This window comes from Myxocyprinus asiaticus, chromosome 8, assembly GCF_019703515.2.
Source record: "Myxocyprinus asiaticus isolate MX2 ecotype Aquarium Trade chromosome 8, UBuf_Myxa_2, whole genome shotgun sequence".
NCBI lineage: Eukaryota > Metazoa > Chordata > Actinopteri > Cypriniformes > Catostomidae > Myxocyprinus > Myxocyprinus asiaticus.
In genome coordinates this window covers 4693154-4716495 of record NC_059351.1, presented here as the reverse complement: position 1 = coordinate 4716495, position 23342 = coordinate 4693154, and the positions used below count along the sequence as shown (strand labels likewise).

The following is a 23342-nucleotide window of genomic DNA, read 5'->3' as shown; positions in this document are numbered from 1 at the left end:
ACTTGGGAACAGAATAAACATTACATCCATAAAGGTTAACAGGAACAACAACTGACAAAGACTGAGCAAACACAAGGACATTATACACACTGGGGCAAACAAGGTTAATGAGATACAGCTGGGAACAATCACGGCAGGATCCAGGAACAGAGACACAAGAAGGAAAACACAAAACTTCAAACTAAAAGTCTCTTAAACTCCTAGCGACCTCTGGTGGCCGCTAGGGCAAAATAATCAGGTGTTACATAGCCCCCCTTTAAGGAGCGACTCCTGGCACTCCTAAACATAACACCAAAAAAAAATTGTTCATGGGAGGAGCAGGACATCATGAAATCGGCAGTCCAAGAAAGCACAGGGGAAACGAGAGGGCAAAATGGACCACGCGGCCAAAGATGGATCGAACGGGGAGTTCGAAGACCGACATGAACCAGGAGACTAAGCAGGCCTGGGCAGATCAGGCGGACAGTCGGGAGACCAGGGCAGATCAGGCAGATTGTCCGGAGATCAAGGAGGCCAGGACAGATCAAGCGGTTGGCCAGAAGACCAAGGAGACCAGGGCTGATCAGGCGGATTGCCCAGAGACCAAGGAGGCCAGGGCAGATCAGGCAGTTGGCCAGAAGACCAAGGAGACCAGGCCTGATCATGCGGACAGCCAGGAGACCAGAGAAGTTCAGGCAGACAGCCAGGAGACCAAGGCAGATCAGGTGGAACAGCAGGAGGTGGAGAATTGGAGGGCGGAGCCATGGAAGGCTCAGAGGGCAGAGCCGTGGAGGGCTGAGAGGTCAGAACTGCTGGGGATTCAGAGAGCTCAGAGTTCAGAGCAACTGGGGACTCGGAGAGCATGACACTAGAGAGCATGGCACTGGGGAGCATGGCACTGGGGAACATGGAAAAGGGAAGCACAGCACTGGGGAGCCTGGAAGACTCGAGGGACTGGACAGCCTTTGGGAACTGGACAGGCTCGTCGACAGCCTCGGGTAACAGGACAGGCTCGTCGACAGCCTCGGGGAAGTAGACAGGCTCGTCGACAGCCTCGAGGAAGTGGACAGGCTCGTCGACAGCTTCTGAGAAGTGGACAGGCTCGTCAACAGCCTTGGAAAGTGGACAGGCTCGTCGACAGCCTCGGGGAAGTGGACAGGCTTATCGACAGCCTCGGGGAACTGGACAGGCTTGTCGACAGCCTTGGAGAAGTTGACAGGCTCGTCGACAGCCTCGGAGAAGTGAAAAGGCTCGTCGACAGCCTCAGGGAACTGGACATGCTCGCCGATGGTCACCGTGATCAGGAGCGCTGGCAGAAACTGGGGAACGACCTCCGTGGCCGTGAGTGCTGGCAGCGACTGGGGAGTAGGAGCCCTTCTCCTCCTTCTCTTCCGGATGGCCGTGAGCACAGGCTGTGACAAGGGAATGGCCTCCATGGCCGTGAACACCGGCATTGACAGGGGAATGACCTCCATGGTCATGAGCACAGGCAGTGACAGGGGAACAGCCTCCAAGGCCGTGAACACTGGCAGTGATAGGGGAACGACCTCCGTAGTCGCAAGCACTGGCAGTGACTGGGGAGTAGGAGCCCTTCACCTCCTCTTCCGGACGGCCGTGAGCACTGCTGAGGGAAAAGCCTCAGTTGCAGAGGACCCTGGCACTGGGACGGACGAGGCTTCAGACACTGGCTCTGGGACGGTCGAGGCTTCAGGAACTGGCTCGTTGACCATGGCAGGCGTGGGCGCTAGCTCATGGGCCGTGGCAGGCATGGGCGCTGGCTTGCGGACCTTGGCGGGTGAGGGCGCTGACTCACGGACCGTCGCAGGTGTGGGCGTTGGCTCGCGGACCGTGGCGGGTGTGGGCTCGCGGACCGTGGCAGGTATGGCCGCTGGCTCGCAGACCGTGGCAGGTGTGGGGACCATGGCAGGCGTGGGCACTGGGTTCTCACCATACCCCACAGTGTAAGGGGTGAATGTGAGCCTCAAAACTTAGTCAATTAATTCTACTAAAGAGAGTTCACACTTGCCTCTATAGGTAGGCAGGACTTCACCGGCTCATTGAGTCCAAAACGGTAGATGTCCTTGAAACAAATATCTCCCCAATTAAAATCCTGGGCGAGACTGCAGAAACGCTCAGTATACTGCTCGATGGTTCAGTCTCCCTGTTTGAGAGACAGCAGTTGCAAAGCCGCTAGATCAATAGCGATGTTCAGTTATTCTGTAACGATTGCAAGAAGGAGTCGAGAGAAAGAGGATCTAAATGCAGACTTATTTTTAATAAGAAAACATGTTCAGATACAAAACTAGAAAAACACAGGAACAAAACAAAACCAAAACTTGGGAAAGAACAAAGATTAACAGGAACAACAACTGGCAAAGGCTGAGCAAACACAAGGACATTATATACACTGGGGCAAACAAGGTAAATGAGATACAGCTGGGAACAATCACAGAGGAACCAGGAACAGAGACACAAGAAGGTAAACACAAAACTTCAAACTAAAAGTCTCTTAAACTCCTAGCAACCTCTAGTGGCCACTAGGGCAAAAGTCTCTTGTGTTACAAATATACAGTAGAGGAAACAGCAAGTGTCCTTGTCAGTGTGATTATTAGGTCTATTGATTTACTTTTCTTTTATTTCATCTGTGTATTTGTGTGTGTGTATTTCTATGTGGGAAAGGGCTCTTGTGCATATTATATGGGCATGTGTTAGATTGAGAGATCATATGCGTATGCATGTTTATGTGAGCATGTGTGAGTAAGAACAAGTGCGGAGGAATGTGATTATTTGCCTATGAATGTGAGAGGAACACAATAGGATTACATGTGTATATGTGTTTGTCATGTGTCTTCGACACACGCAGTGCTTCTGTTTCTCTGTTTAGTTAGTGACTGCAGCAAAAGGTCTGTGTGCTTGTTTTGTGAGATGTCAAATAGGAGATGTTTGTGTTTAACGCTAAGGCCGTTTAACAGATCCAAACAAATAACACAGAAGCGGCACATAGTAATTAAGACTCACGAGTTTAACACGGTGGCCAGGGGTGGCGGTGATGTCCCAGGTGCACTCTTTCCTACTGGGGTACTTGTCAGGCCAATTCGGACTACTGATGGTTCCACTCGTGCTGTGGATCTTGTGCTCACACTCAGCTAGTAAAACGGAACAAGAAGGAAAAGACACATTAAAGATCATTACAAACAGTAATGCACAATAACGGCATGTGAGTGAGCTCAGGTAACAGTTACCCATGAGGGTAAATAATCAGGCTTGCAGAGCTACTTAAATTTAACCTAGATTTTGTCATACAAACCTGTAATCCTTTGGCAGAACTGCTTGCAAGTCAAAACACAGTTATGTCACATATGCATTTGCCCAATGAAGAGTTGGCCCAGTGTTTGCGTTCATTCACTTCTGCAAATATATTTGGCCATTACAGGTTACTATATAAAGGCTAATGACATGCAGTTTATGGAAAGAGGAATTTTTCTGTTGCTGTCCCATATAGAATAAGCGCAACCGAGGTCATGTCAACAATAGAAGTTGACTAGTCAGTGCAACACTTACTTGAGACCCGTTGCAATGTCATCTATTAAATCTATGATATGACACACACACATGTTGGTGTGGCTATCCTTATGAGGACTCTCCACAGATGATTTTTATACTGTACAAACTATAGATTCTATCCCCTAACCCTAACCCTAAACCTAACCCTCACAAAAAACTTTCTGCATTTTTACATTTTCAAAAAAGCATTGTTTAGTATGTTTTTTAAGCTATTTGAATTATGGGGACACAAGAAATGTCCTCATAAACCACATTTATAGCATAATACCCTTGTAATTACCAGTTTGTAACCTAAAAAATGTCCTTGTAAACCACTCAAACCCGCCCATACACACACACACACACACACACATACAAACAGGAGCACTAAGTCTGGTTAAGCCACTATTCTTCCTTCTCAAAATTAGGTCAGAGTGCATTAGTGAACAAAATGTATTTTTAATGGTCTGCCTCTGGTGTTCAAACACACACATGCTCCTCAAACACTGATGTGGCTACCTCACATGCTGAAGGTTTGTGTATGTGTGCGTTTGAAAGTATATTTATGAAGGTGACTTGAAAGAAATTATCTGTGTGTATGTTTCTAGGTCATACTCTATATCCTGTAAGTGCATTATATCAGCCCATAGGCTGTGTGGCTCTCTCTCTCTCTCTCCTACAGTTGCCTTAGAATAAATTTCACTAAATAATTTATTTTCACAGCACCATCATTATAAAAAGCAGCCAATTAGAGCTCCTAACTGCTCCATTAGCTCTTGAATTAAAGACAAAAGACACCATATGGCTCTACGCACTGTAGAAAATGTTTTGTCAGTTAACTTCAAAATTTTATTCATGTAGTATCTACAGTAAATTACCTTGTTTTATTCTAGTCAAAACTGTTATTTATTTTGAGTGAATCAACATGTCTATATTAGGTTACCAATGAAAGTAATTTTAAGGGTCAGATTAGGTAGACATAGCCCCTTGAGGTAACAACAGCACTTTTTTACCTTTTACAGTTTGGTCAGTATCCGATCTTGTGTGTTATTACTGAGAGACTTTGGAGAAATACACATCCTTAAGCGCACACACAAGCACAAAGAAAAATTAATACAGAAGCAGCATTAAGACTTTGAAGCTTTGTAAAACTCCAGATGTTTAAAATCAAAGTTTGTGAGCTAGCCTTGAAAAAACAGTAAAGACTGAGTGTGTGTGTGTGTGTGTGTGTGTGTGTGTGTGTGTGTGTGTGTGTGTGTGTGTGTATTAGGAATGTGCATTTTGGTCATTTTGTCTACTCGAGTACTCGGACTAATTACTCGAGTACTCATCAAGTACTGGAGGGGCAATATAATATAGTATATAATAACTGCACATCTGTCTGTTCTTCCTTCAAGTTACTGTAGTAACCTTAGTAAGCGCGCACCAGTTTTTTTTTTTTTTTGTGACTGTCTGAACCGTCTATTTTCAAATCGCAGTTGGCTTAACAGGAGACACCATAACCATCACATTTTTAATATGCGTGTTAAGTTGAAATATAGTTTTGAAGACGCTGCATTCTGTTCCATTTAGCTGCGCTCTGTCTAGCTGTTTGAAACACTCGCCTGCTGTATATGCGCTGCTTCAGCACGTTGAGTCCACTGCCACACACCTGGTGTGTGTGTCTCCCCTAGTGCTCGCTCCTGTGGGGAAAGCCACGATGCTTTGTATTGTTGTTGCTGTGATGATTCATGAAGCATTCCATTCAACTGGGAGAGTTGGAATTTCCACCTTTAAACTGAGGAAAGTACAACGGAATGACACTTTATGTCAGACTTCTAACTTGGAAACTTGTGCGGAAATCTTCAACTCCCATTTTGTCGAGATGCAGGTGTGTGTTATGTCACGCAAACATTTCGGCACCCAGGGCAGGGAGGTCTACAGTTAGTGACAAATATTCACTTTTATTAAATAATATCCATTAACGAGTCAAAGTTCTTACATTAAATGATAATGAAACGTGTTTAGCAAATGTTTTGTAGAGACAGGTGTTCAAAATACGGTTAATTACACTCTCTTTTGATTATCATAACGATAGCATTGCAGCGTCTTAAATCAGTTTGGTTGCTATGAGACGTCTTTGACAATCAATGTACCCCTCAAAATCACAATAAGCTCCCTCTTTGACACATTTATGTTTAGTTGACAGGTAATTGTCACTGAATTTCTAATTAAGTGAAAAGTCACAACATGCATGATCACCATTGATCATCGTTTTCATGATCGATCAATGCTGCCACGTCCGAGTACCCGAGTACTCATGCCCATCCCTAGTGTGTATGTGTGTGTATCCAGGATGCCACTTTTTTAACTTCTTGACCCTGACTCTGGAGCTTAAAGGCTAATATCTCTATCCTCCTCTCCTCAGGTCTAGCTGTTTTTCCTTTCACAGAGCAACGTACACACGACACACACACACACACACACACACACACACACACACACACACACACACACAAACACACACACTGCTTTAAACTTTCAAAAGCCCACAAAAATTTTAAAAGGCCTGCAGGGTAGAGCTGACTGGAGATTCACAGTACTTGTATGAAAGGCGCAGTTTAGTCTGAGACACTGTTTATCTATAACAGACCATCTAAGCGCTTCAACATGTGCGGAGATCTGGAGGACAACCGTTTCAAACTGATGCCACTTTAACAAAAGTTCAGCTACTGTATAGGGAAAAAGCTTTCATTAACGCTAAACTTTTGTCACCTCGTGCCTTTCAGTTATAATGCAAATCGTACTGTCATTATTGGGCTATATTATTATCCTAATGAAGTAAGATCCTGAAATAATAAAAAATAAAACACATTCAGAATGTTAGAAATATTAAAAATAAGACATTTCTTGAATAAAATCTGTTTCATTGTTTTAGAATTTCTATAGGTTTATGGAAGTTTTTGTTTAGACTTTTTATTATTTTTGTATAGAGTGTTTGGTTGCACTTTATTTTACAGTACATGTACTTTCAGTATACTTACAGTGTGCTGAGTAATATTAGAACTGAGTAATATTAGGTAACTACATGTACTTAAAGGGATAGTTCACCCAAAAATGAAAATTGTCTTACTATTTACTCACCCTCATGATGTCACAGGTTTGTATGACTTTCTGTCTTCATCTGAATACATTTGAAGAAAAATAGAATCTTAGCTCAGTATGTCCTTAAAATGCAAGTGAATGGCGATTTCTCTTTTGAAGCTCCAAAAATCACAGACAGTCAGCATAAACGTCATCCATACAACTCCAGCTGTTAAATTAATGTCTTCTAAAGCGACACGATCGCTTTTGGTGTGAAAAACATAAATATTTAAGTACTTTTTCAAACTAAATCATGCTTCCAGTCAGCAGCAGTACGCGTGTGTGGCAAACTAGCTTTATGCTATATGCCCTATGTACACGGCATCAGTTGTCTGTGTGTAACAATGCCTAGTGTATTGTCCCTGTTAAATAAAAAATAAAAAATCACATTGGCATTTGAAACACGCGAATTTACGCACGTGCATCACAGCTGGAAGAGCAGCGCTGTTTACAAGTGAGAAGTATGAATACTGTATAGTAGGGCTGGCCAATAGGACGATGTAATCGGATATCGATTATGTCTTACAAAGATCCCGATGCCGAATGCAAACAGACGATGATCAACCATATCGGGTAATGGCAAGACCATGGATCTGGGAAGTCGCCAAATATTAAACAGTGTCCAGGGTGCGAAACTAGCACCCGCCCAGTTCACAAGCTCCTCCACATGTACTTCATGCGCAGGTCATTTTGCTCATCTACCCGCAACGGGCGGCGACCTGTAAGACGTCTCGGGAGTGACACATGACAAGAAATGCTGTTAGTCACAAAGACATGCGCTTGAAGAAACACACTTTGTTATATTTTTAAGAACAGACAAAAGAAAAGCCATCAATGCTTGTGTCTGATTTGCTGTTTTTCAGAGGCGTGCAGCACGAGCCTGTCATGTGGAACACACGCATGTTGGGGTGCTGTGCAAGCCTGTGTCGTGGAACAAGTGCATGTGAAGAGTTTTCACTCTTTTATCTGTTTCGTTTGTCTGAAAACTGTTTGCAAGAATAATGTTGTCTGTAAGAATGCTGCAAATTACACTATATTGCCAAAAGTATTCGCTCACCCATCCAAATAATTGAATTCAGGTGTTCCAATCACTTCCATGGCCACAGGTGTATAAAATGAAGCACCTAGGCATGCAGACTGCTTCTACAAACATTTGTGAAAGAATGGGCCGCTCTCAGGAGCTCAGTGAATTCCAGCGTGGTACTGTGATAGGATGCCACCTGTGCAACAAGTCCAGTCGTGAAATTTCCTCGCTACTAAATATTCCACAGTCAACTGTCAGTGGTATTATAACAAAGTGGAAGTGATTGGGAGTGACAGCAACTCAGCCACGGAGTGGTAGGCCACGTAAAATGACAGAGCGGGGTCAGCGGATGCTAAGGCGCATAGTGCGCAGAGGTCGCCAACTTTCTGCAGAGTCAATCGCTACAGACCTCCAAAGTTCATGTGGCCTTCAGATTAGCTCAAGAACAGTGCGTAGAGAGCTTCATGGAATGGGTTTCCATGGCCGAGCAGCTGTATCCAAGCCATACATCACCAAGTGCAATGCAAAGCATCGGAAGCAGTGGTGTAAAGCACGCCGCCACTGGACTCTAGAGCAGTGGAGACGCGTTCTCTGGAGTGACGAATCACGCTTCTCCATCTGGCAATCTGATGGACGAGTCTGGGTTTGGCGGTTGCCAGGAGAACGGTACTTGTCTGACTGCATTGTGCCAACTGTGAAGTTTGGTGGAGGGGGGATTATGGTGTGGGGTTGTTTTTCAGGAGCTGGGCTTGGCCCCTTCGTTCCAGTGAAAGGAACTCTGAATGCTTCAGCATACCAAGAGATTTTGGACAATTCCATGCTCCCAACTTTGTGGGAACAGTTTGGGGATGGCCCCTTCCTGTTCCAACATGACTGCGCACCAGTGCACAAAGCAAGGTCCATAAAGACATGGATTGGTCAAGTTTGAACTTGACTGGCCTGCACAGAGTCCTGACCTCAACCCGATAGAGCACCTTTGGGATGAATTAGAGCGAAGACTGCGAGCCAGGCCTTCTCGTCCAACATCAGTGTCTGACCTCACAAATGCACTTCTGGAAGAATGGTCAAAAATTCCCATAAACCTTGTGGAAAGCCTTCCCAGAAGAGTTGAAGCTGTTATAGCTGCAAAGGGTGGGCCGACGTCATATTAAACCCTATGGATTAAGAATGGGATGTCACTTAAGTTCATATGCGTCTAAAGGTAGATGAGCGAATACTTTTGGCAATATAGTGTATCTCCGATAATCTCGGGAGGTGCTGTGAGTTTCGTTCACTTTATTTACACGTGGTTGGCATGCATTGTGAACGCAACTCTGCAGGTTCAGTAATATATATCTTCGTATTAAAGAAACAAAGATGAAAGTGATTAAATTATAAAGAAATACAAGACATGTTCACCTTGAACCTAAAATTGAGTTTTATTTTCTTTTCTTTAGGCAGCATTAACTGTATTACCAAAACGCAATACAAACACAAATTCAATAACATCACACATTTGGCAGCATTATTTTGGGAACACAAGGGAATTTATTAGAATTATTTATTTTGATTATTATTGTCTTTACATTTATAATTGTCTTAAGTCCTTAATCTGTATGCTATTAGTAATTTTCCACCTGTTGTCATTGACGGATGCTTGCGAATTGGCAAATGGAGCTGTTGCTGTACGGTAAAGGTTTGGATTTGGATTCACTTTGTTATTTTATTGCTTTTTTAGTTTAGTTTAAAGGGCAATTTGGATTAAGCAATGTTTTTTGTTTGTTTTGTTTTTAAAGCAATATCAATAAAGCAAAAAAAAATTCACCAACCCTCGGCAGGGGGGTTGACGATGTAATTGGATATCACAATATTTTTTAAGGCGATTATCACTCAAATATTTTTTTACATATCGCCCAGCCCTACTGTACAGTAGCTTGGTTGGTTTTGGTTTAGAACTGTATTTATCGGTTTCTTTATTCACAATAGTGTGTTTGTGTGCTTATCCTGAATGTCTCAACCGAGTGGAGAACGTGAGATTACGTCAGTATCATGACAACGCGAATACATCACACGAGAGACCGCTTGGACTCCACTCTCCCCTGAAGCATTGGGTTATAGTTAAAAAGTACTTAAATATTGATATTTTTTTCGCAACAAAAGTTATCGTGTCGCTTTAAAAGACATCAATTTAACAGCTGGAGTCGTATGGATGATGTTTATGTTGACTGTCTGTGATTTTTGGAGCTTAAAAAGAAAAATCTCCATTCACTTGCATTTTAAGGACCTACTGAGCTGAGATATTTTTCTATTTTTCTTCAAATGTGTTCTGGTGAAGAAAGAAAGTCATACACACCTGGGATATCATGAGGGTGAGTGAATAATGAGAGAATTTTCATTTTTGGGTGAACTATCCCTTTAATATGGTTTAAAGTTAGAGTTGGGTTTAGGTTTAGGGTTAGTACCTAGTAATTAGAATCAGAATCAGAATCAGCTTTATTGCCAAGTATGCTTACACATACAAGGAATTTGTCTTGGTGACAGGAGCTTCCAGTGTACAACAATACAAAAACAATACAAAAACAGCAGCAAGACATAGATAATAATAAAAAATAAAACTAATTATACACATACGTACAGACACACACATACATACGTACACACATACACATGGGTAGTGCAAATCTAATACAATCTGTTATCTGTTATGTACAGTGCAAATACAAATCTGTTATGTACAGTGCAAAGGTTTTTTTGTTTTTTTTTTTTCCAGAGGAATGAATTGGCAGAAGAGGTTGGATGCGTTGGATAAATATAAGAAAGACTAAACTGTGTATTGCACATAGTTAATGCTCAATGGGGCAATTTAACTGTTCATGAGATGGATAGCCTGAGGGAAAAAAAATGTCCTGTGCCTGACGGTTCTGGTGCTCAGAGCTCTGAAGCGTCGGCCAGAAGGCAACAGTTCAAAAAGGTAGTGGGCAGGGTGAGTGGGGTCCAGAGTGATTTTTCCAGCCTTTTTCCTCACTCTGGAAGTGTATAGTTCTTGAAGGGGGGGGGCAGGGGGCAACCAATAATCCTCTCAGCAGTCCGAACTGTCCTTTGTAGTCTTCTGATGTCTGATTTCGTAGCTGAACCAAACCAGACAGTTACTGAAGTGCAGAGGACAGACTCAATGACTGCTGAGTAAAACTGTATCAGCAGCACCTGTGGCAGGTTGAATTTCCTCAGCTGGCAAAGGAAGTACAACCTCTGCTGGGCCTTTTTCACAATGGGGTCAATGTGGGTCTCCCACTTCAGGTCCTGTGAGATGGTAGTGCCAAGGAACCTGAATGACTCCAGTGCTGTTTAGAATGGTGAGGGGGGTCAGTGTTGGGGTGTTTCTCCTAAAGTCCACAATGATCTCCACCGTTTTGAACATGTTCGGCTCAAGGTTGTTTTGACTGCACCAGACAGCCAGCTGTTCAACCTCCCTTCTGTATGCAGACTCATCGTCATCTCGGATGAGGCCGATGACAGTGGTGTCATCTGCAAACTTCAGGAGCTTGACAGAGGGGTCCTTGGTGATGCAGTCATTGGTGTAGAGGGAGAAGAGTAGTGGGGAGAGCACAAATCCCTGGGGGGCACCAGTGCTAATTGTACAGGTGCTAGAAGTGAGTTTCCCCTGTCTCCCAAGCTGCTGCCTGTCCGTCAGAAAGCTGGTAATCCACTGACAGATAGACATGGGAACAGAGAGTTCGTGTAATTTATTCTGGAGTATAGCTGGGATGATGGTGATGAAAGCTGAACTGAAGTCCACAAAAAGGATCCTTGCATATGTCCCTGGTCTGTCCAGATGTTGCAGGATATGATGCAATCCCATGTTGACTGCATCATCCACAGACCTGTTTGCTCGATAAGCAAATTGAAGGAGATCTAGAAAGGGTCCAGTGATGTTCTTCAGGTGGGCCAACACCAGTCTCTCAAATTATTTAATGACCACAGACGTCAGGGCGACAGGTCTGTAGTCATTAAGTCCTGTGATGTTTGGTTTCTTTGGGACAGGAATAATGATTGAGCGTTTGAAGCAGCATGGGACTTCACACTGCTCCAGTGATCTATTGAAGATCTGTGTGAAGATGGGGGCCAGCTGGTTAGCACAGGATCGAAGACACGTTGGTGAGACGCCATCTGGGCCTGAAGCCTTCCATCGTCTTTTGTTTCCGAAAGACATGGCTCACATCATCTTCACAGATCTTAAGTGCAGGTTGAGTAGCAGGAGGGGGGAGGAGAGGGGTTGCAGGAGGTGTTGGTGTTTGTGTGAAGTGAAGATCAGAGTGGGTGTGGGGTGTGAGATTGGGCCTTTCAAATCTGCAGTAGAACACATTCAGGTCGTCAGCCAGTTGTTGGTTCCCTACAGGGTTGGGGGTAGGAGTCCTGTAATTTGTGAGTTGTTTCATGCCACTCCACACTGACGCAGGGTCATTAGCTGAAAACTTGTTTTTCAGCTTCTCAGAGTATCTTCTTTTAGCCACTCTGATTTCCTTGTTCAGTGTGTTCCTAGTCTGATTGTACAAGACTTTATCCCCACCCCTGTAAGCATCCTCTTTGGCCTGACGGAGCTGCCTGAGGTCTGCTGTAAACCACAGTTTGTCATTGTTGAACTTTAAGTAAGTCCTAGTAGGAATGCACATATCCTCACAGAAACTGATATATGATGTAACAGTATCTGTGAGCTCGTCCAGGTCTGTGGCTGCAGCCTCAAAAGCACTCCAATCAGTGCAGTCAAAGCAAGCTTGTAGTTCCCGCTCTGCTTCATTGGCCCATCTCTTTACAGTCCTTACTACTGGCTTGGTTGATTTTAATTTCTGTCTGTAGGTTGGAAGAAGATAAAGCAGACAGTGATCAGAGAGTCCCAAAGCTGCTCTAGGGACAGAGCGATATGCATCCTTTATTGTTGTGTAGCAATGATCCAGTATGTTCTTGTCTCTGGTGGGGCATGTGATGTGCTGTTTGTATTTGGGCAGTTCACGTGTGAGATTTGGTTTGTTAAAATCCCCAAGAATAATAATAACTGAGTCCGGGTATTGTTGTTCCGTGTCTGTGATTTTGATCAGCCAGCTGTTGCAGAAAATTCAAACACGCGTTTGGCACATTATACACACTCACCAGAATAAATGAGGAAAACTCCCACGGCGAGTAGAAAGGCTTACAGTTAATAAAGAGCGCTTCCAAATTTGGACAGCACATCCTCTTTAACGTTGTTACATCTGTACACCAACTTTCACTGATGTAAAAGCATGTTCCACCGCCTCTCGTTTCCCCGTTAACTCCGTGATGCGATCCGCTCTGAACAGCTGGAAGCCCGGCAGATGTAATGCGCTGTCCGGAATGGCTTCACTCAGCCAGGTTTCTGTGAAGCACAAGGCAGCAGAGGTTGAAAAGTCCTTGTTTGTGCGGGTGAGGAGATGTAGTTCGTCCGTTTTCTTAGGAAGAGAGCAGAGATTCGCTAAGTGAATACTCGGCAGCGCTGTTCAAAATCCGTGCCGACGGAGTCTGACCAGCGCGCCTGCTCGTCTCCCTCGCCTGCGTCTCTTGAACAGCAGAGCTGCGCCTCCAACTAAAATGTCTAGGAAAAGATTGTCTGGTACATGCTGTCGAATGTTCAGCAGTTCGTCTCTGTTAAAACTGACTGGAAAAAGATTACTAAACACAGGACAAACAAACAAAAACAACAAAAGAACTGAGGAGCTCCACACCGAGGCAGCCATACGCGGCGCCATTATGATGATCTTTGACACTAGTTGTAATTATATAGTAAGTAAATGTAGAACAGTACTGTAAAATAAACTGTTACTGAGTTTTTTTTTAATTATTATTATTTGTCCCTGAGGTCCACTTATAAAGAAATTGAATCTGACCCTTAGAATTAATCAGGTAATTTTTGCTACTGTTCCACCAAGACCTCTGTGTAAATGCCCTCTTTGCATGCGTAATGAGCAACAACATGCTGCTACACCCTGCAACCTGTTTGCCCCATCCTTCAACAACATTCTCTTTGCAAAGCCTGTATTGCACTGTGACAGGTTCACAAAACAGTCTACATTGAAATGTGCCTCACTAACTATAGAGGTATGCACATGACATCACAGTAGGAGAAAGTCACTGTGGTTACACCCACTGAGTGGCAGCGTTAGTGTTCAGCTTGAATGCCGCAAAAACACAAAAAACACATCTAAAATGGGAAAGAACTGTTGTGCAATTGACTGTACAAATAGATTCAACATGAAATCGGAACTATCTTTTCACAGACTGCCGAAAGCTACAGAAAAGAGAAACAAATAGATTGCTGCAATTCACAGAAACAACTGAAATCCAGGCACCGAAACGTGGATTTGCAGTTGCCATTTTGTGTCAGGTATGTTGCATTTTGGGGTAAAATCTTACCCTAGGTTATATATTGTATTGACTACTCATCAATTAAATATTTAGCATCTTATATTCTGTGTAACTGTAAAGTTTTTGTCAGTATTTATTAAAAAAAGATCCATTATGGCTGTTTTACCTCCACAAATATATAACGTCAGCGAGTGGCAATGTTAGCTACAAACAAAGTAGGCCTAGCTAGCTTACAGTTTTCCAAATAAAAGTTGTAATACAATAAAAATATTTGCACACACCTTTTCACATACAAAGAGCATATCCATTGGTGTCCTTGTCACTTTAATTTCGCCAACAAATCCCGCCCTTGAAGTATGACCAAGCTTCAAAGCTTTTGTATGCCTTCAGGCTTTGCTTTGTGTATTTTCCCAGGTGTTGAAATCAGGTATACATAAATGTCAGGGAACCCGATTCCTGGCCACAAATCAATGTCCATGGACCACTGGTTCTTTGGTAAGTTGTAAGGATCACTGTCGAGTCCAACTGCCTTTAATTTAAGCAGATAATCATTTGTTTTACTCCCGTTTTCGCAGTTTCCCCTACTAAAGGCAGCCATGTTGCAGGATGTTTTGCCACTCAGTCCGACTGAGGGGGCGTGCTCCGGTGGGAAAGTGACATCAGTGCATACCCTCTATTATGGTCAGACTGAAAATATCAGACTGAATTGATTCCTCATGATATACATTAACCCCTGCAATGGGATGGTTCACCCAAAATGTTTAATTTTATAATCATTTACCCACCCTCGTGCCATCCCAGATGTGTATGACTTTCTTCTGCAGAACACAAATGAAGATTTTTAGAAGAATATCTCTGCTCTGTAGGTCAATTCAATGCAAGTGAATGGTGAACAGACCTTTGAAGCTTCAAAAAACAGATAAAGGCAGCATTAAAGTAATCCATAAGACTCCAGTAGATTAATCCATGTCTTCTGAAGTGATTCAGTCAGTTTTGAGTGACAACAGACCAAAATGTAACTCCTTTTTCACTGTACATCTTGCCATTGCAATCTCTAAGCACCATCATGATTTCAAACTCAATTACACTTCCTAGTGCTTGACGAATGCGCAGACCGCTTGTTGGTGCTAAAGGAAGTGTAATCGAGCTTGAAATCACAATCGCCAAGGAGACTGCTGTCAAGATTTATAGAGAAAAAGGAGTTACATTTTGGTCTGTTCTCGCCCAAACCCGATTGGATCGCTTCAGAAGACATTGATTAAACCACTGGAGTCTTATGGATTACTTAAATACTGCCTTTATGTGCTTTTGGAGCTTCAAGATCTGGCAGCCATTTCCTTGCATTGTATGGACCTACAGAGCTGAGATATTCTTCTAAAAATCTTCATTTGTGTTCTGAAGAAGAAAGAAACTAACCTTTTAAGTAAAAATAAATATCAGCTCATTCTGTTCTGGATCGTTGACGGTTAAAAGACAAAAAAGAGATAACAAAAGAAAAACTTGGCAAAAGACCAGCCCAAAAATGACATTACTTTGCATCTTAAATGCTGAGAATTAAGTTGCAGCTTTTTTCTTTGGGTTTGTGGCTTTTCTTTCAACCTCAGCAGTATATAGCATAAATCAGCAGAGTACATGCTTACACATGCTAGATGCGCCACTACCAGATGACTAACCTCACTTACCCTCTGCTAGCCACTATTATTCTTACTGCCTGTACATACCTTCCTTGCAGTCGTGTTTGTTCTCGTGCAGTATAAAGCCATTGCGGCACTGGCACACATAGCTGCCAATAGTGTTGATACACTCATGCTGGCATCCACCGTTATCCTTCGAACATTCATCTTTATCTGTAAGAGACAGAGAAGGAAGGGATGAACCATCAGTTTAATATGAGCAGAATGAACATTTGAATAATTATCGTAGGTTCACATTTAGAATAACTATATGCACGTCTTTATAAAGGAGGCCCCAAGAGTCTGCTTTTGTTCTATTTCTGGAAAGAGCAATCAGAGAGAAAAAAATCAGGATAAATGCACTTCATTAACCAGAAGAGAGGGTGGCAAATCTTGAAAAGAACAGTCAGAGCAGAAAACAGAACTAATGTCTTAAAAATATTAAGAGAATTCTATGTTGTTGGGGAAGCGCAGAGCGGTAAAAAAAATTAAAGTATGTTTAGTCTGTGTGAGCCACATACTGAGAAGTGTAAACCAAATGTGTCTTAGTGCTTGCATGTTGAGAAACAGTTAATAATTCCTCATGTTTTATTTTCCCACTGGAGATCTGTATGCCCCAGTAGTGTGGTCATGAGTCAGAAGCCTCATGAAAGCTGTTATTTCCATGGAACTCAAAGGTTTAGCTACAGTAATTATCACACTGCTCAAAACCACCAGCAATCTAGCCTGTTTATCGTTCAAAAACATGCATGACACATGACGAGAGAGCTAAAAAGAGTAATAAAAACTGCTTTTTTAACTGATGTGTAATTTATTAAGGCTTTATAATGTCTTAAATGATTTCTTGCTGTTTTAGTGTCCACATGATACAATCCACAGTGCCGTTTCGGGACAAAAGATGCTTATTTTTCTTGGGCTCTTGCCAGAAATTAATGCTTGATTGTAAAATGTCACAAGGCTAAACAGTTTTGAATAATTACAGTACAGTGCATCCGGAAAGTATTCACAGTGCTTCACTTTTTCCACATTTTGTTATGATACAGCCTTATTCCAAAATGGATTAAATTCATTATTTTCCTCATAATTCTACAAACAATACCCCATAATGACAACATGAAAGAAGTTTGTTTGAAATCTTTGCAAATTTATTAAAAATAAAAAACAAAAAAAATCACATGTACATAAGTATTCACAGCCTTTGCCATGACACTCAAAATTGAGCTCAGGTGCATCCTGTTTCCACTGATCATCCTTGAGATGTTTCTACAACTTGATTGGAGTCCACCTGTGGTAAATTCAGTTGATTGGACACGATTTGGAAAGGCACACACCTGTCTATATAAGGTCCCACAGTTAGCAGTGCATGTCAGAGCACAAACCAAGCCATGAAGTCCAAGGAATTGTCTGTAGACCTCCGAGACAGGATTGTATCGAGGCACAGATCTGGAGAAGGGTACAGAAACATTTCTGCAGCATTGAAGGTCCCAATGAGCACAGTGGCCTCCATCATCCCTAAATGGAAGAAGTTTGGAACCACCAGGACTCTTCCTAGAGCTGGCCGCCTGGCCAAACTGAGCGATCGGGGGAGAAGGGCCTTAGTCAGGGAGGTGACCAAGAACCCGATGGTCACTCTGATAGAGTTCCAGCATTTCTCTGTGGAGAAAGGAGAACCTTCCAGAAGAACAACCATCTCTGCAGCACTCCACCAATCAGGCCTGTATGGTAGAGTGGCCAGACAGAAGCCACTCCTCAGTAAAAGGCACATGACAGGACTCTCAGACCATGAGAAACAAAATTCTCTGGTCTGATGGAACAAAGATTGAACACTTTGGCCTGAATGGCAAGCGTCATGTCTGGAGGAAACCAGGCACCACTCATCACCTGGCCAATACCATCCCTACAGTGAAGCATGGTGGTGGAAGCATCATGCTGTGGGAATGTTTTTTAGCGGCAGGAACTGGGAGACTAGTCAGGATCGAGGGAAAGATGAATGCAGCAATGTACAGAGACATCCTTGATGAAAACCTGCTCCAGAGCGCTCTGGACCTCAGACTGGGGCGAAGGTTCATCTTCCAACAGGACAATGACCCTAAGCACACAGCCAAGATAACAAAGGAGTGGCTACGGGACAACTCTGTGAATGTCCTTGAGTGGCCCAGCCAGAGCCCAGACTTTAACCCGATTGAACATCTCTCGAGAGATCTGAAAATGGCTGTGCACCGACGCTCCCCATCCAACCTGATGGAGCTTGAGAGGTCCTGCAAAGAAGAATGGGAGAAACTGCCCAAAAATAGGTGTGCCAAGCTTGTAGCATCATACTCAAAAAGACTTGGGGCTGTAATTGGTGCCAAAGGTGCTTCAACAAAGTATTGAGCAAAGGCTGTGAATACTTATGTACTTATGTTTTTTTGTTTTTTTTCCGTTTTTTTTTTTTAATAAGTTTGCAAAGATTTCAAACAAACTTTCACGTTGACATTATGGGGTATTGTTTGCAGAATTTTGAGGAAAATAATGAATTTAATCCATTTTGGAATAAGACTGTAACATAACAAAATTTGGAAAAAGTGAAGTGCTGTGAATACTTTCCGGATGCACTGTATGTAGTCAGACTAAGTTACAAAATCAGCAATAAACCCCACTCCTCGTATAATCACAGCTTGCAGACACATAGCTGGAGCATCTGTCTAAATTTTGCTTTCTGTAATGTGCTTACACTAGAAATTAATCTTGTTTTTTTATCATGTCCAGTTCTGCACACTTTTGGCTCAATCACACAAATACTCATTCAGATTAGCAGTGTGTGGGAGAGCTCTGGGGACCTCCCTAAGTCTGCCGGCACTGGGCCAGAAAAAACCTCAGGGCCTTCCAGACAATAAGAAAGACATTGTTATAACTCATTGAGAGCTGATCTTACTCTCTCTTTCACTCAAACAAACAGCAAAAGCAGAAGGACTGATTCACTATGTTTACAGTATGCGCTAAATGTTGTTCATTTGTGCTTTTCAGTTATACAGTACAAATATATATGGAGTGGTGGTGGTATAGTGGACTAAAGCACTGAACTGGTAAGCAAAAGGTTGTTGGTTCAATCCCCACAGCCACCACCATTGTGTCCTTGAGCAAGGCACTTAACTCCAGGTTGCTCCAGGGGGATTGTCCCTGTAATAAGGGCACCGTAAGTTGCTTTGGATAAAAGCATCTGCCAAATGCATAAATGTAAATATATCCAGAAGACCTAAAAACAAATATACAGTATTATGAATAAAATGGCCATGACCTTGCTTGTGTTTCAGTTTGTAATAAGAAGCCTTCATTTTACTTTACATACTGCATAATATAAATGATAATAAAACACAAATATTAAATAAAACATAACAATTTTTAAAAAATGAGGGGTGTAGGAATGACTTGTGAAATGGGGGGATATATTAAATCACTGATCTTTAAATAGATGATTTAATATATGATTATCTCCCAAAAATTGCTCCTATCAAAAATCTAGAAGAAAAATCTAATTCATTCACATTAACCTCTTGAATCAGAAAATCTATTTTTCTCTTTGTAACTTTGCCAAACAATTTGAGTCTTTTAATGTCTCCTAGGCCATGTGGGTGTGAGATTATGAAATAAGGTTGTTGTTTTGTTTTGTTTTGTTTTTCCTGGAGTTTGCTTTATGTACATTTCATGTGGTGGGTTGTATTAAATAAAAACAGGGATTCACTTCATGCCAGGAGGAAATGGACAGAAATGAAGTGCTTATTTCATGAGACCAATTAGACAATTAATAATATCTTAGAAGATAATTAGTAAACTAATATTTTTCTTTCTTGTTCTTTCTCATGTTCAATAATTATATTGAACACGAGAAAGGTAGATATATATGAATTATTCATTTATATGTATTATAATACAGTCATATGATTATTTTGTTTATATTACCTGTCTTCTGTTTATCATTATTTTTCTAGATCCAGGGATAGAGAATATTCAATAAAAAGGTGAGCACAGAAGATAGCAAGATCAGAATTTTCATTCCCGCCACAAACCATAAACAATAAATAAACAAATAAATAAATCGAAAACTGAAAACTATACAGTAAAGCAAATCCGATCTTATTGTTTTGAAATCAGAGTTCAACAAATGCTGCTGACCCAAAAAGTTGGGACATTTGTTGCCATAGATAGAGCCCATTCTGAGGAGATGAATGGATTCTAAAAGCATGTGAGGGCCAATCCATTCCCCAAGAACCAATTAGGGGAAAGAACGCTATACCTGGACCACGCCTTGACATGACCTGCTGGCCAATCAAATCTGGCACATCAGTATCAATGTCCTGGCAGGACAAAAATATAAAGAGTCACTCTGTGCAGCGGACAGGCCTGTCTGTGGAAGAGAATGCCCTGATTCACACATTTGTGTTTCAGTACACTTTTCAATGTACAAATTTCAATTACCAATGCACATTATTTGAGACATTTACATGTAAAACACACACACACAAAAAAAAGATAAAGAAAAAGAAAAAATAATTCTTAAGATAAAATAAGTCTGTTCCCAAAAGATAAGTTTCTAACCCAACACTCAGATCTTCCTACGATACTGTCGCGTGAGAGAGGGCCCAAGATCCCCGAATGGTGTTACCTCAGAAAATGTTTGAAAAGCTTAAGAAATGTACAGTACATTGTGAAAATCTTTAATACAAGCAAGCTTGGGTGGGGATGTCAAAACATGGCTAAAAGACGTCCAAATCTCCATTTCAAATTAAAAGTGCTGACATGCTGGCCTTACCGGAGAAGAAGTGGGCTTTGAAGCCTTTCTTGGAGACAGTGTTGTCTGATTTGAACTCGATTCGGATGTTGTTGTACTGGGAGGTGATGACCTCGGGAACTTCCGTACCGCAGTATTTCCCATGAAGCTTTGAGTCAGATGACAAGCCGCTCCGCACCTCAACAAAATCATACTTGCACACCTGCACAGATACAATACACAAATATTACACTCGTTTAAAGTTCTCACATACAGATACTTCCATCCATCCATCTATCTATGCTGCACAAACAACACACTCTCCCACACTGTCAAGCACATACACTCACACAGAGTTAAAGAGTGTGTGCTCTCACCTCATTTCCCTCTAGTTCAAAGGCTTCAAATTGCATAGATATGCGGTATTGAGTTGGGGCTACCACTTGCCATACACAGTTCTTATTGGCAGGGTATTCCTTAGGCCAGCCGGGGGTGGTAATTGTGCCGTTCAACTTAGTTAACAAACCTCCACATGCAGCTGAAAGAGAGAGAACAAAGGTTTATAAAAACACCAAAAGTGAAAGATTCTGTCTTCAGTGATCTGGCAGTATACTGACTAATAAGGCATGGGTCTTTGATGGGTTTTGTGTTATTATAGTGCGACCGCAACACATTGCCATTTATTAAGGACAGAAACCATATGGTTTCTAAGTGCTGTTTGTTCCTGTTGTTTTCCTGTTGACTACGGATGTTTTCCTCAACCGTTCAGTTTGGTCTGAGCATCCGCTGATCATGTTTGAACCGAGCAGACGGAAGCACCTGTGTGCAGTATGTGCGCACACACACACACGCTCTCTCTTACCTTCACAGCTCTTTTTGTCAGGGGCCAGTTCATATCCAGGATCACAGGCACACTTAAAGCTTCCTAATGTGTTCACACATCTCTGCTCACAGCCCCCGTTATCTGGTTTCAGACACTCGTCCTCCTCTGTTTTAATGACAAACAAACACACAAACACAGTAATGTCAGTCACTGAATAGGCTAGGCGGCGAACACATCACAATCTTATGACATCATCTTAATACAGGCTTTGTGTTTGTATACCTTTGAAGAAGTTTGCAGCAAAGCCTGCTTTATTAACAGTCCCATCAGAGACGAATTTCATCCAGAGGGTGTTGGAAGTGGATCGAATATCTTCAGGTTTATCATAGCCACAGAATCGACCAATCAGAGGGCTGGTCTCAGACAAACCGTCTCTAACTTCTAGGTAGTCATATGCACAGCTGTCATGCCTCTCGATCTGCACACACACACACACACACACACAATGTGTTAATGGCATTAGCATGTCAATGACACCTTAGGTGTCAGTGCCTAGGAAACAATCCAATAAAACAGGATCTCAGGCATCTGTGTGTGTCATATGCCAGGATTTCAGACCTGGTGCACATCCTGCTCTTTATGGACTGTATGTGTGCAAAGTAAAGTGTGAATGTGTGTATGCAAAGGGAGAGAGTGTGTTTTCATTCCATCTAAACAATTGTAAAAAAGTGTAAATAATCAATTATGTCTGTCTATGGCTCACCCGCCTGCAGCCTTATAGGAAAATCAACTTGACAATGATGTGTGTGTATTTGTACGTGTGTAACATAAACATAAACATACGACAGCCTAATTTAAACAGCACATATGTCAATAAAGGCATCTCCTCTTTTCCTCTCTCTGTCTGAATGAAAAGATAATGAAGGAAGGAGAGATGGAGAGTGGAAGGCTGTGTCTAAAGTGAAAACAGAACTTTGGTCAAATAAGTTGATTGGAAACATATAAAGAGGGAACAAAGAAAAGAGTGAAGAAAACAGCTTCACCTCAAAGACCTGAAAGCTCAAGCCCACGGTGTGGCCCTCAGACACCGTGATCCTCCACACACACTCTTTAGATGGACGGTAGTCGTCTGGATAGTTTGGAGACTGAATCTGTCCAGAGTCCTTATCGATCTCCCCTCCACATATCGCTAGAGGACAGAGAGAGAGAGAGAGAGAGAGAGAGAGAGAGAGATGTTTGACCTCGTAATCTTTAATCAAAATGTAATTAATTGTTATACCTCTGATATGACTTACTCTTCTTTACTGATGTCATGTGAGACAACTCAGCAGTTAAGCCAATAGTCAAAGGTTTTTAGTCATTTTTAAACCCGCCCCTTCAAGAACCTGACCTGTCATGTACACAAACCTGGCATAGAGGTGGTGAAGAGGTGTATTTTCAGCTGTTTTCCTCCTAAAACCCTGTTTCATACCCCAAACTTTCTTGGGTGCAGGCCGCTGGCTTGAATTTTTACATTTCAAAGGAGAAATAATGAAAATTTGTGGTTGTGTTCAAAGCATTTCACGAATGTGATTATTTCTGAATGAAACGGGAGTCATATTCAGAGAAAGTGGCTGGAGTTTATTAATATTTTTTAATGCAGGCATTTTTCGGAGGTATAATGTAATGTACAGCACGAGTAAGTGCTCTTTATTTTTTATATGCCGTATATGTTTGAGGGCTGGTTTTTTATTAATGTTGTCAGTTAAAGTGGAAAAGCGGATTGGTATTGAGATTTTTTCTTAGTTTTCCCAGTAATCGGCTCTGACATGAGCATTACGGTGGCAAGGGGTATTTGTGTGTGTGTGTTTCGATGTGAACTAAAGCCTATTGGCTATTTTTTTTAAACGAGCCAATTGACAAGTTCAGCCCCCACTTTCTGTTTTAGTAGAAAATATGGAAAATAGAACTGCGCTCGTCAAGGCACTTCACTGCGATTTTAAATAATTTTCAAAGTGTGTTTCAAATATCTGTACTATTAAAAAAGATAAGACATTAAACTGTTTCATCAACACACTGTCTCCACACATTCACAAG

At 42.1% G+C, this 23342-nt stretch overlaps 1 protein-coding gene across 2 annotated transcripts in view; it reads right to left on the bottom strand.

The window, feature by feature from the left end:
* LOC127444491 (dorsal-ventral patterning tolloid-like protein 1) overlaps window positions 1–23342 on the bottom strand; it is a 61966-nt gene that overhangs the window by 6820 nt on the left and 31804 nt on the right. For both annotated transcript variants that reach the window (XM_051703862.1, XM_051703863.1), the window contains 7 exons: window positions 22310–22455; window positions 21549–21744; window positions 21306–21431; window positions 20821–20981; window positions 20486–20666; window positions 15745–15870; window positions 2998–3125 (listed from right to left, as the gene is read on the bottom strand). In XM_051703862.1, coding sequence (XP_051559822.1) covers window positions 2998–3125; window positions 15745–15870; window positions 20486–20666; window positions 20821–20981; window positions 21306–21431; window positions 21549–21744; window positions 22310–22455 — 1064 coding nt within the window. The remainder of the gene's footprint in view (window positions 1–2997; window positions 3126–15744; window positions 15871–20485; window positions 20667–20820; window positions 20982–21305; window positions 21432–21548; window positions 21745–22309; window positions 22456–23342) is intronic.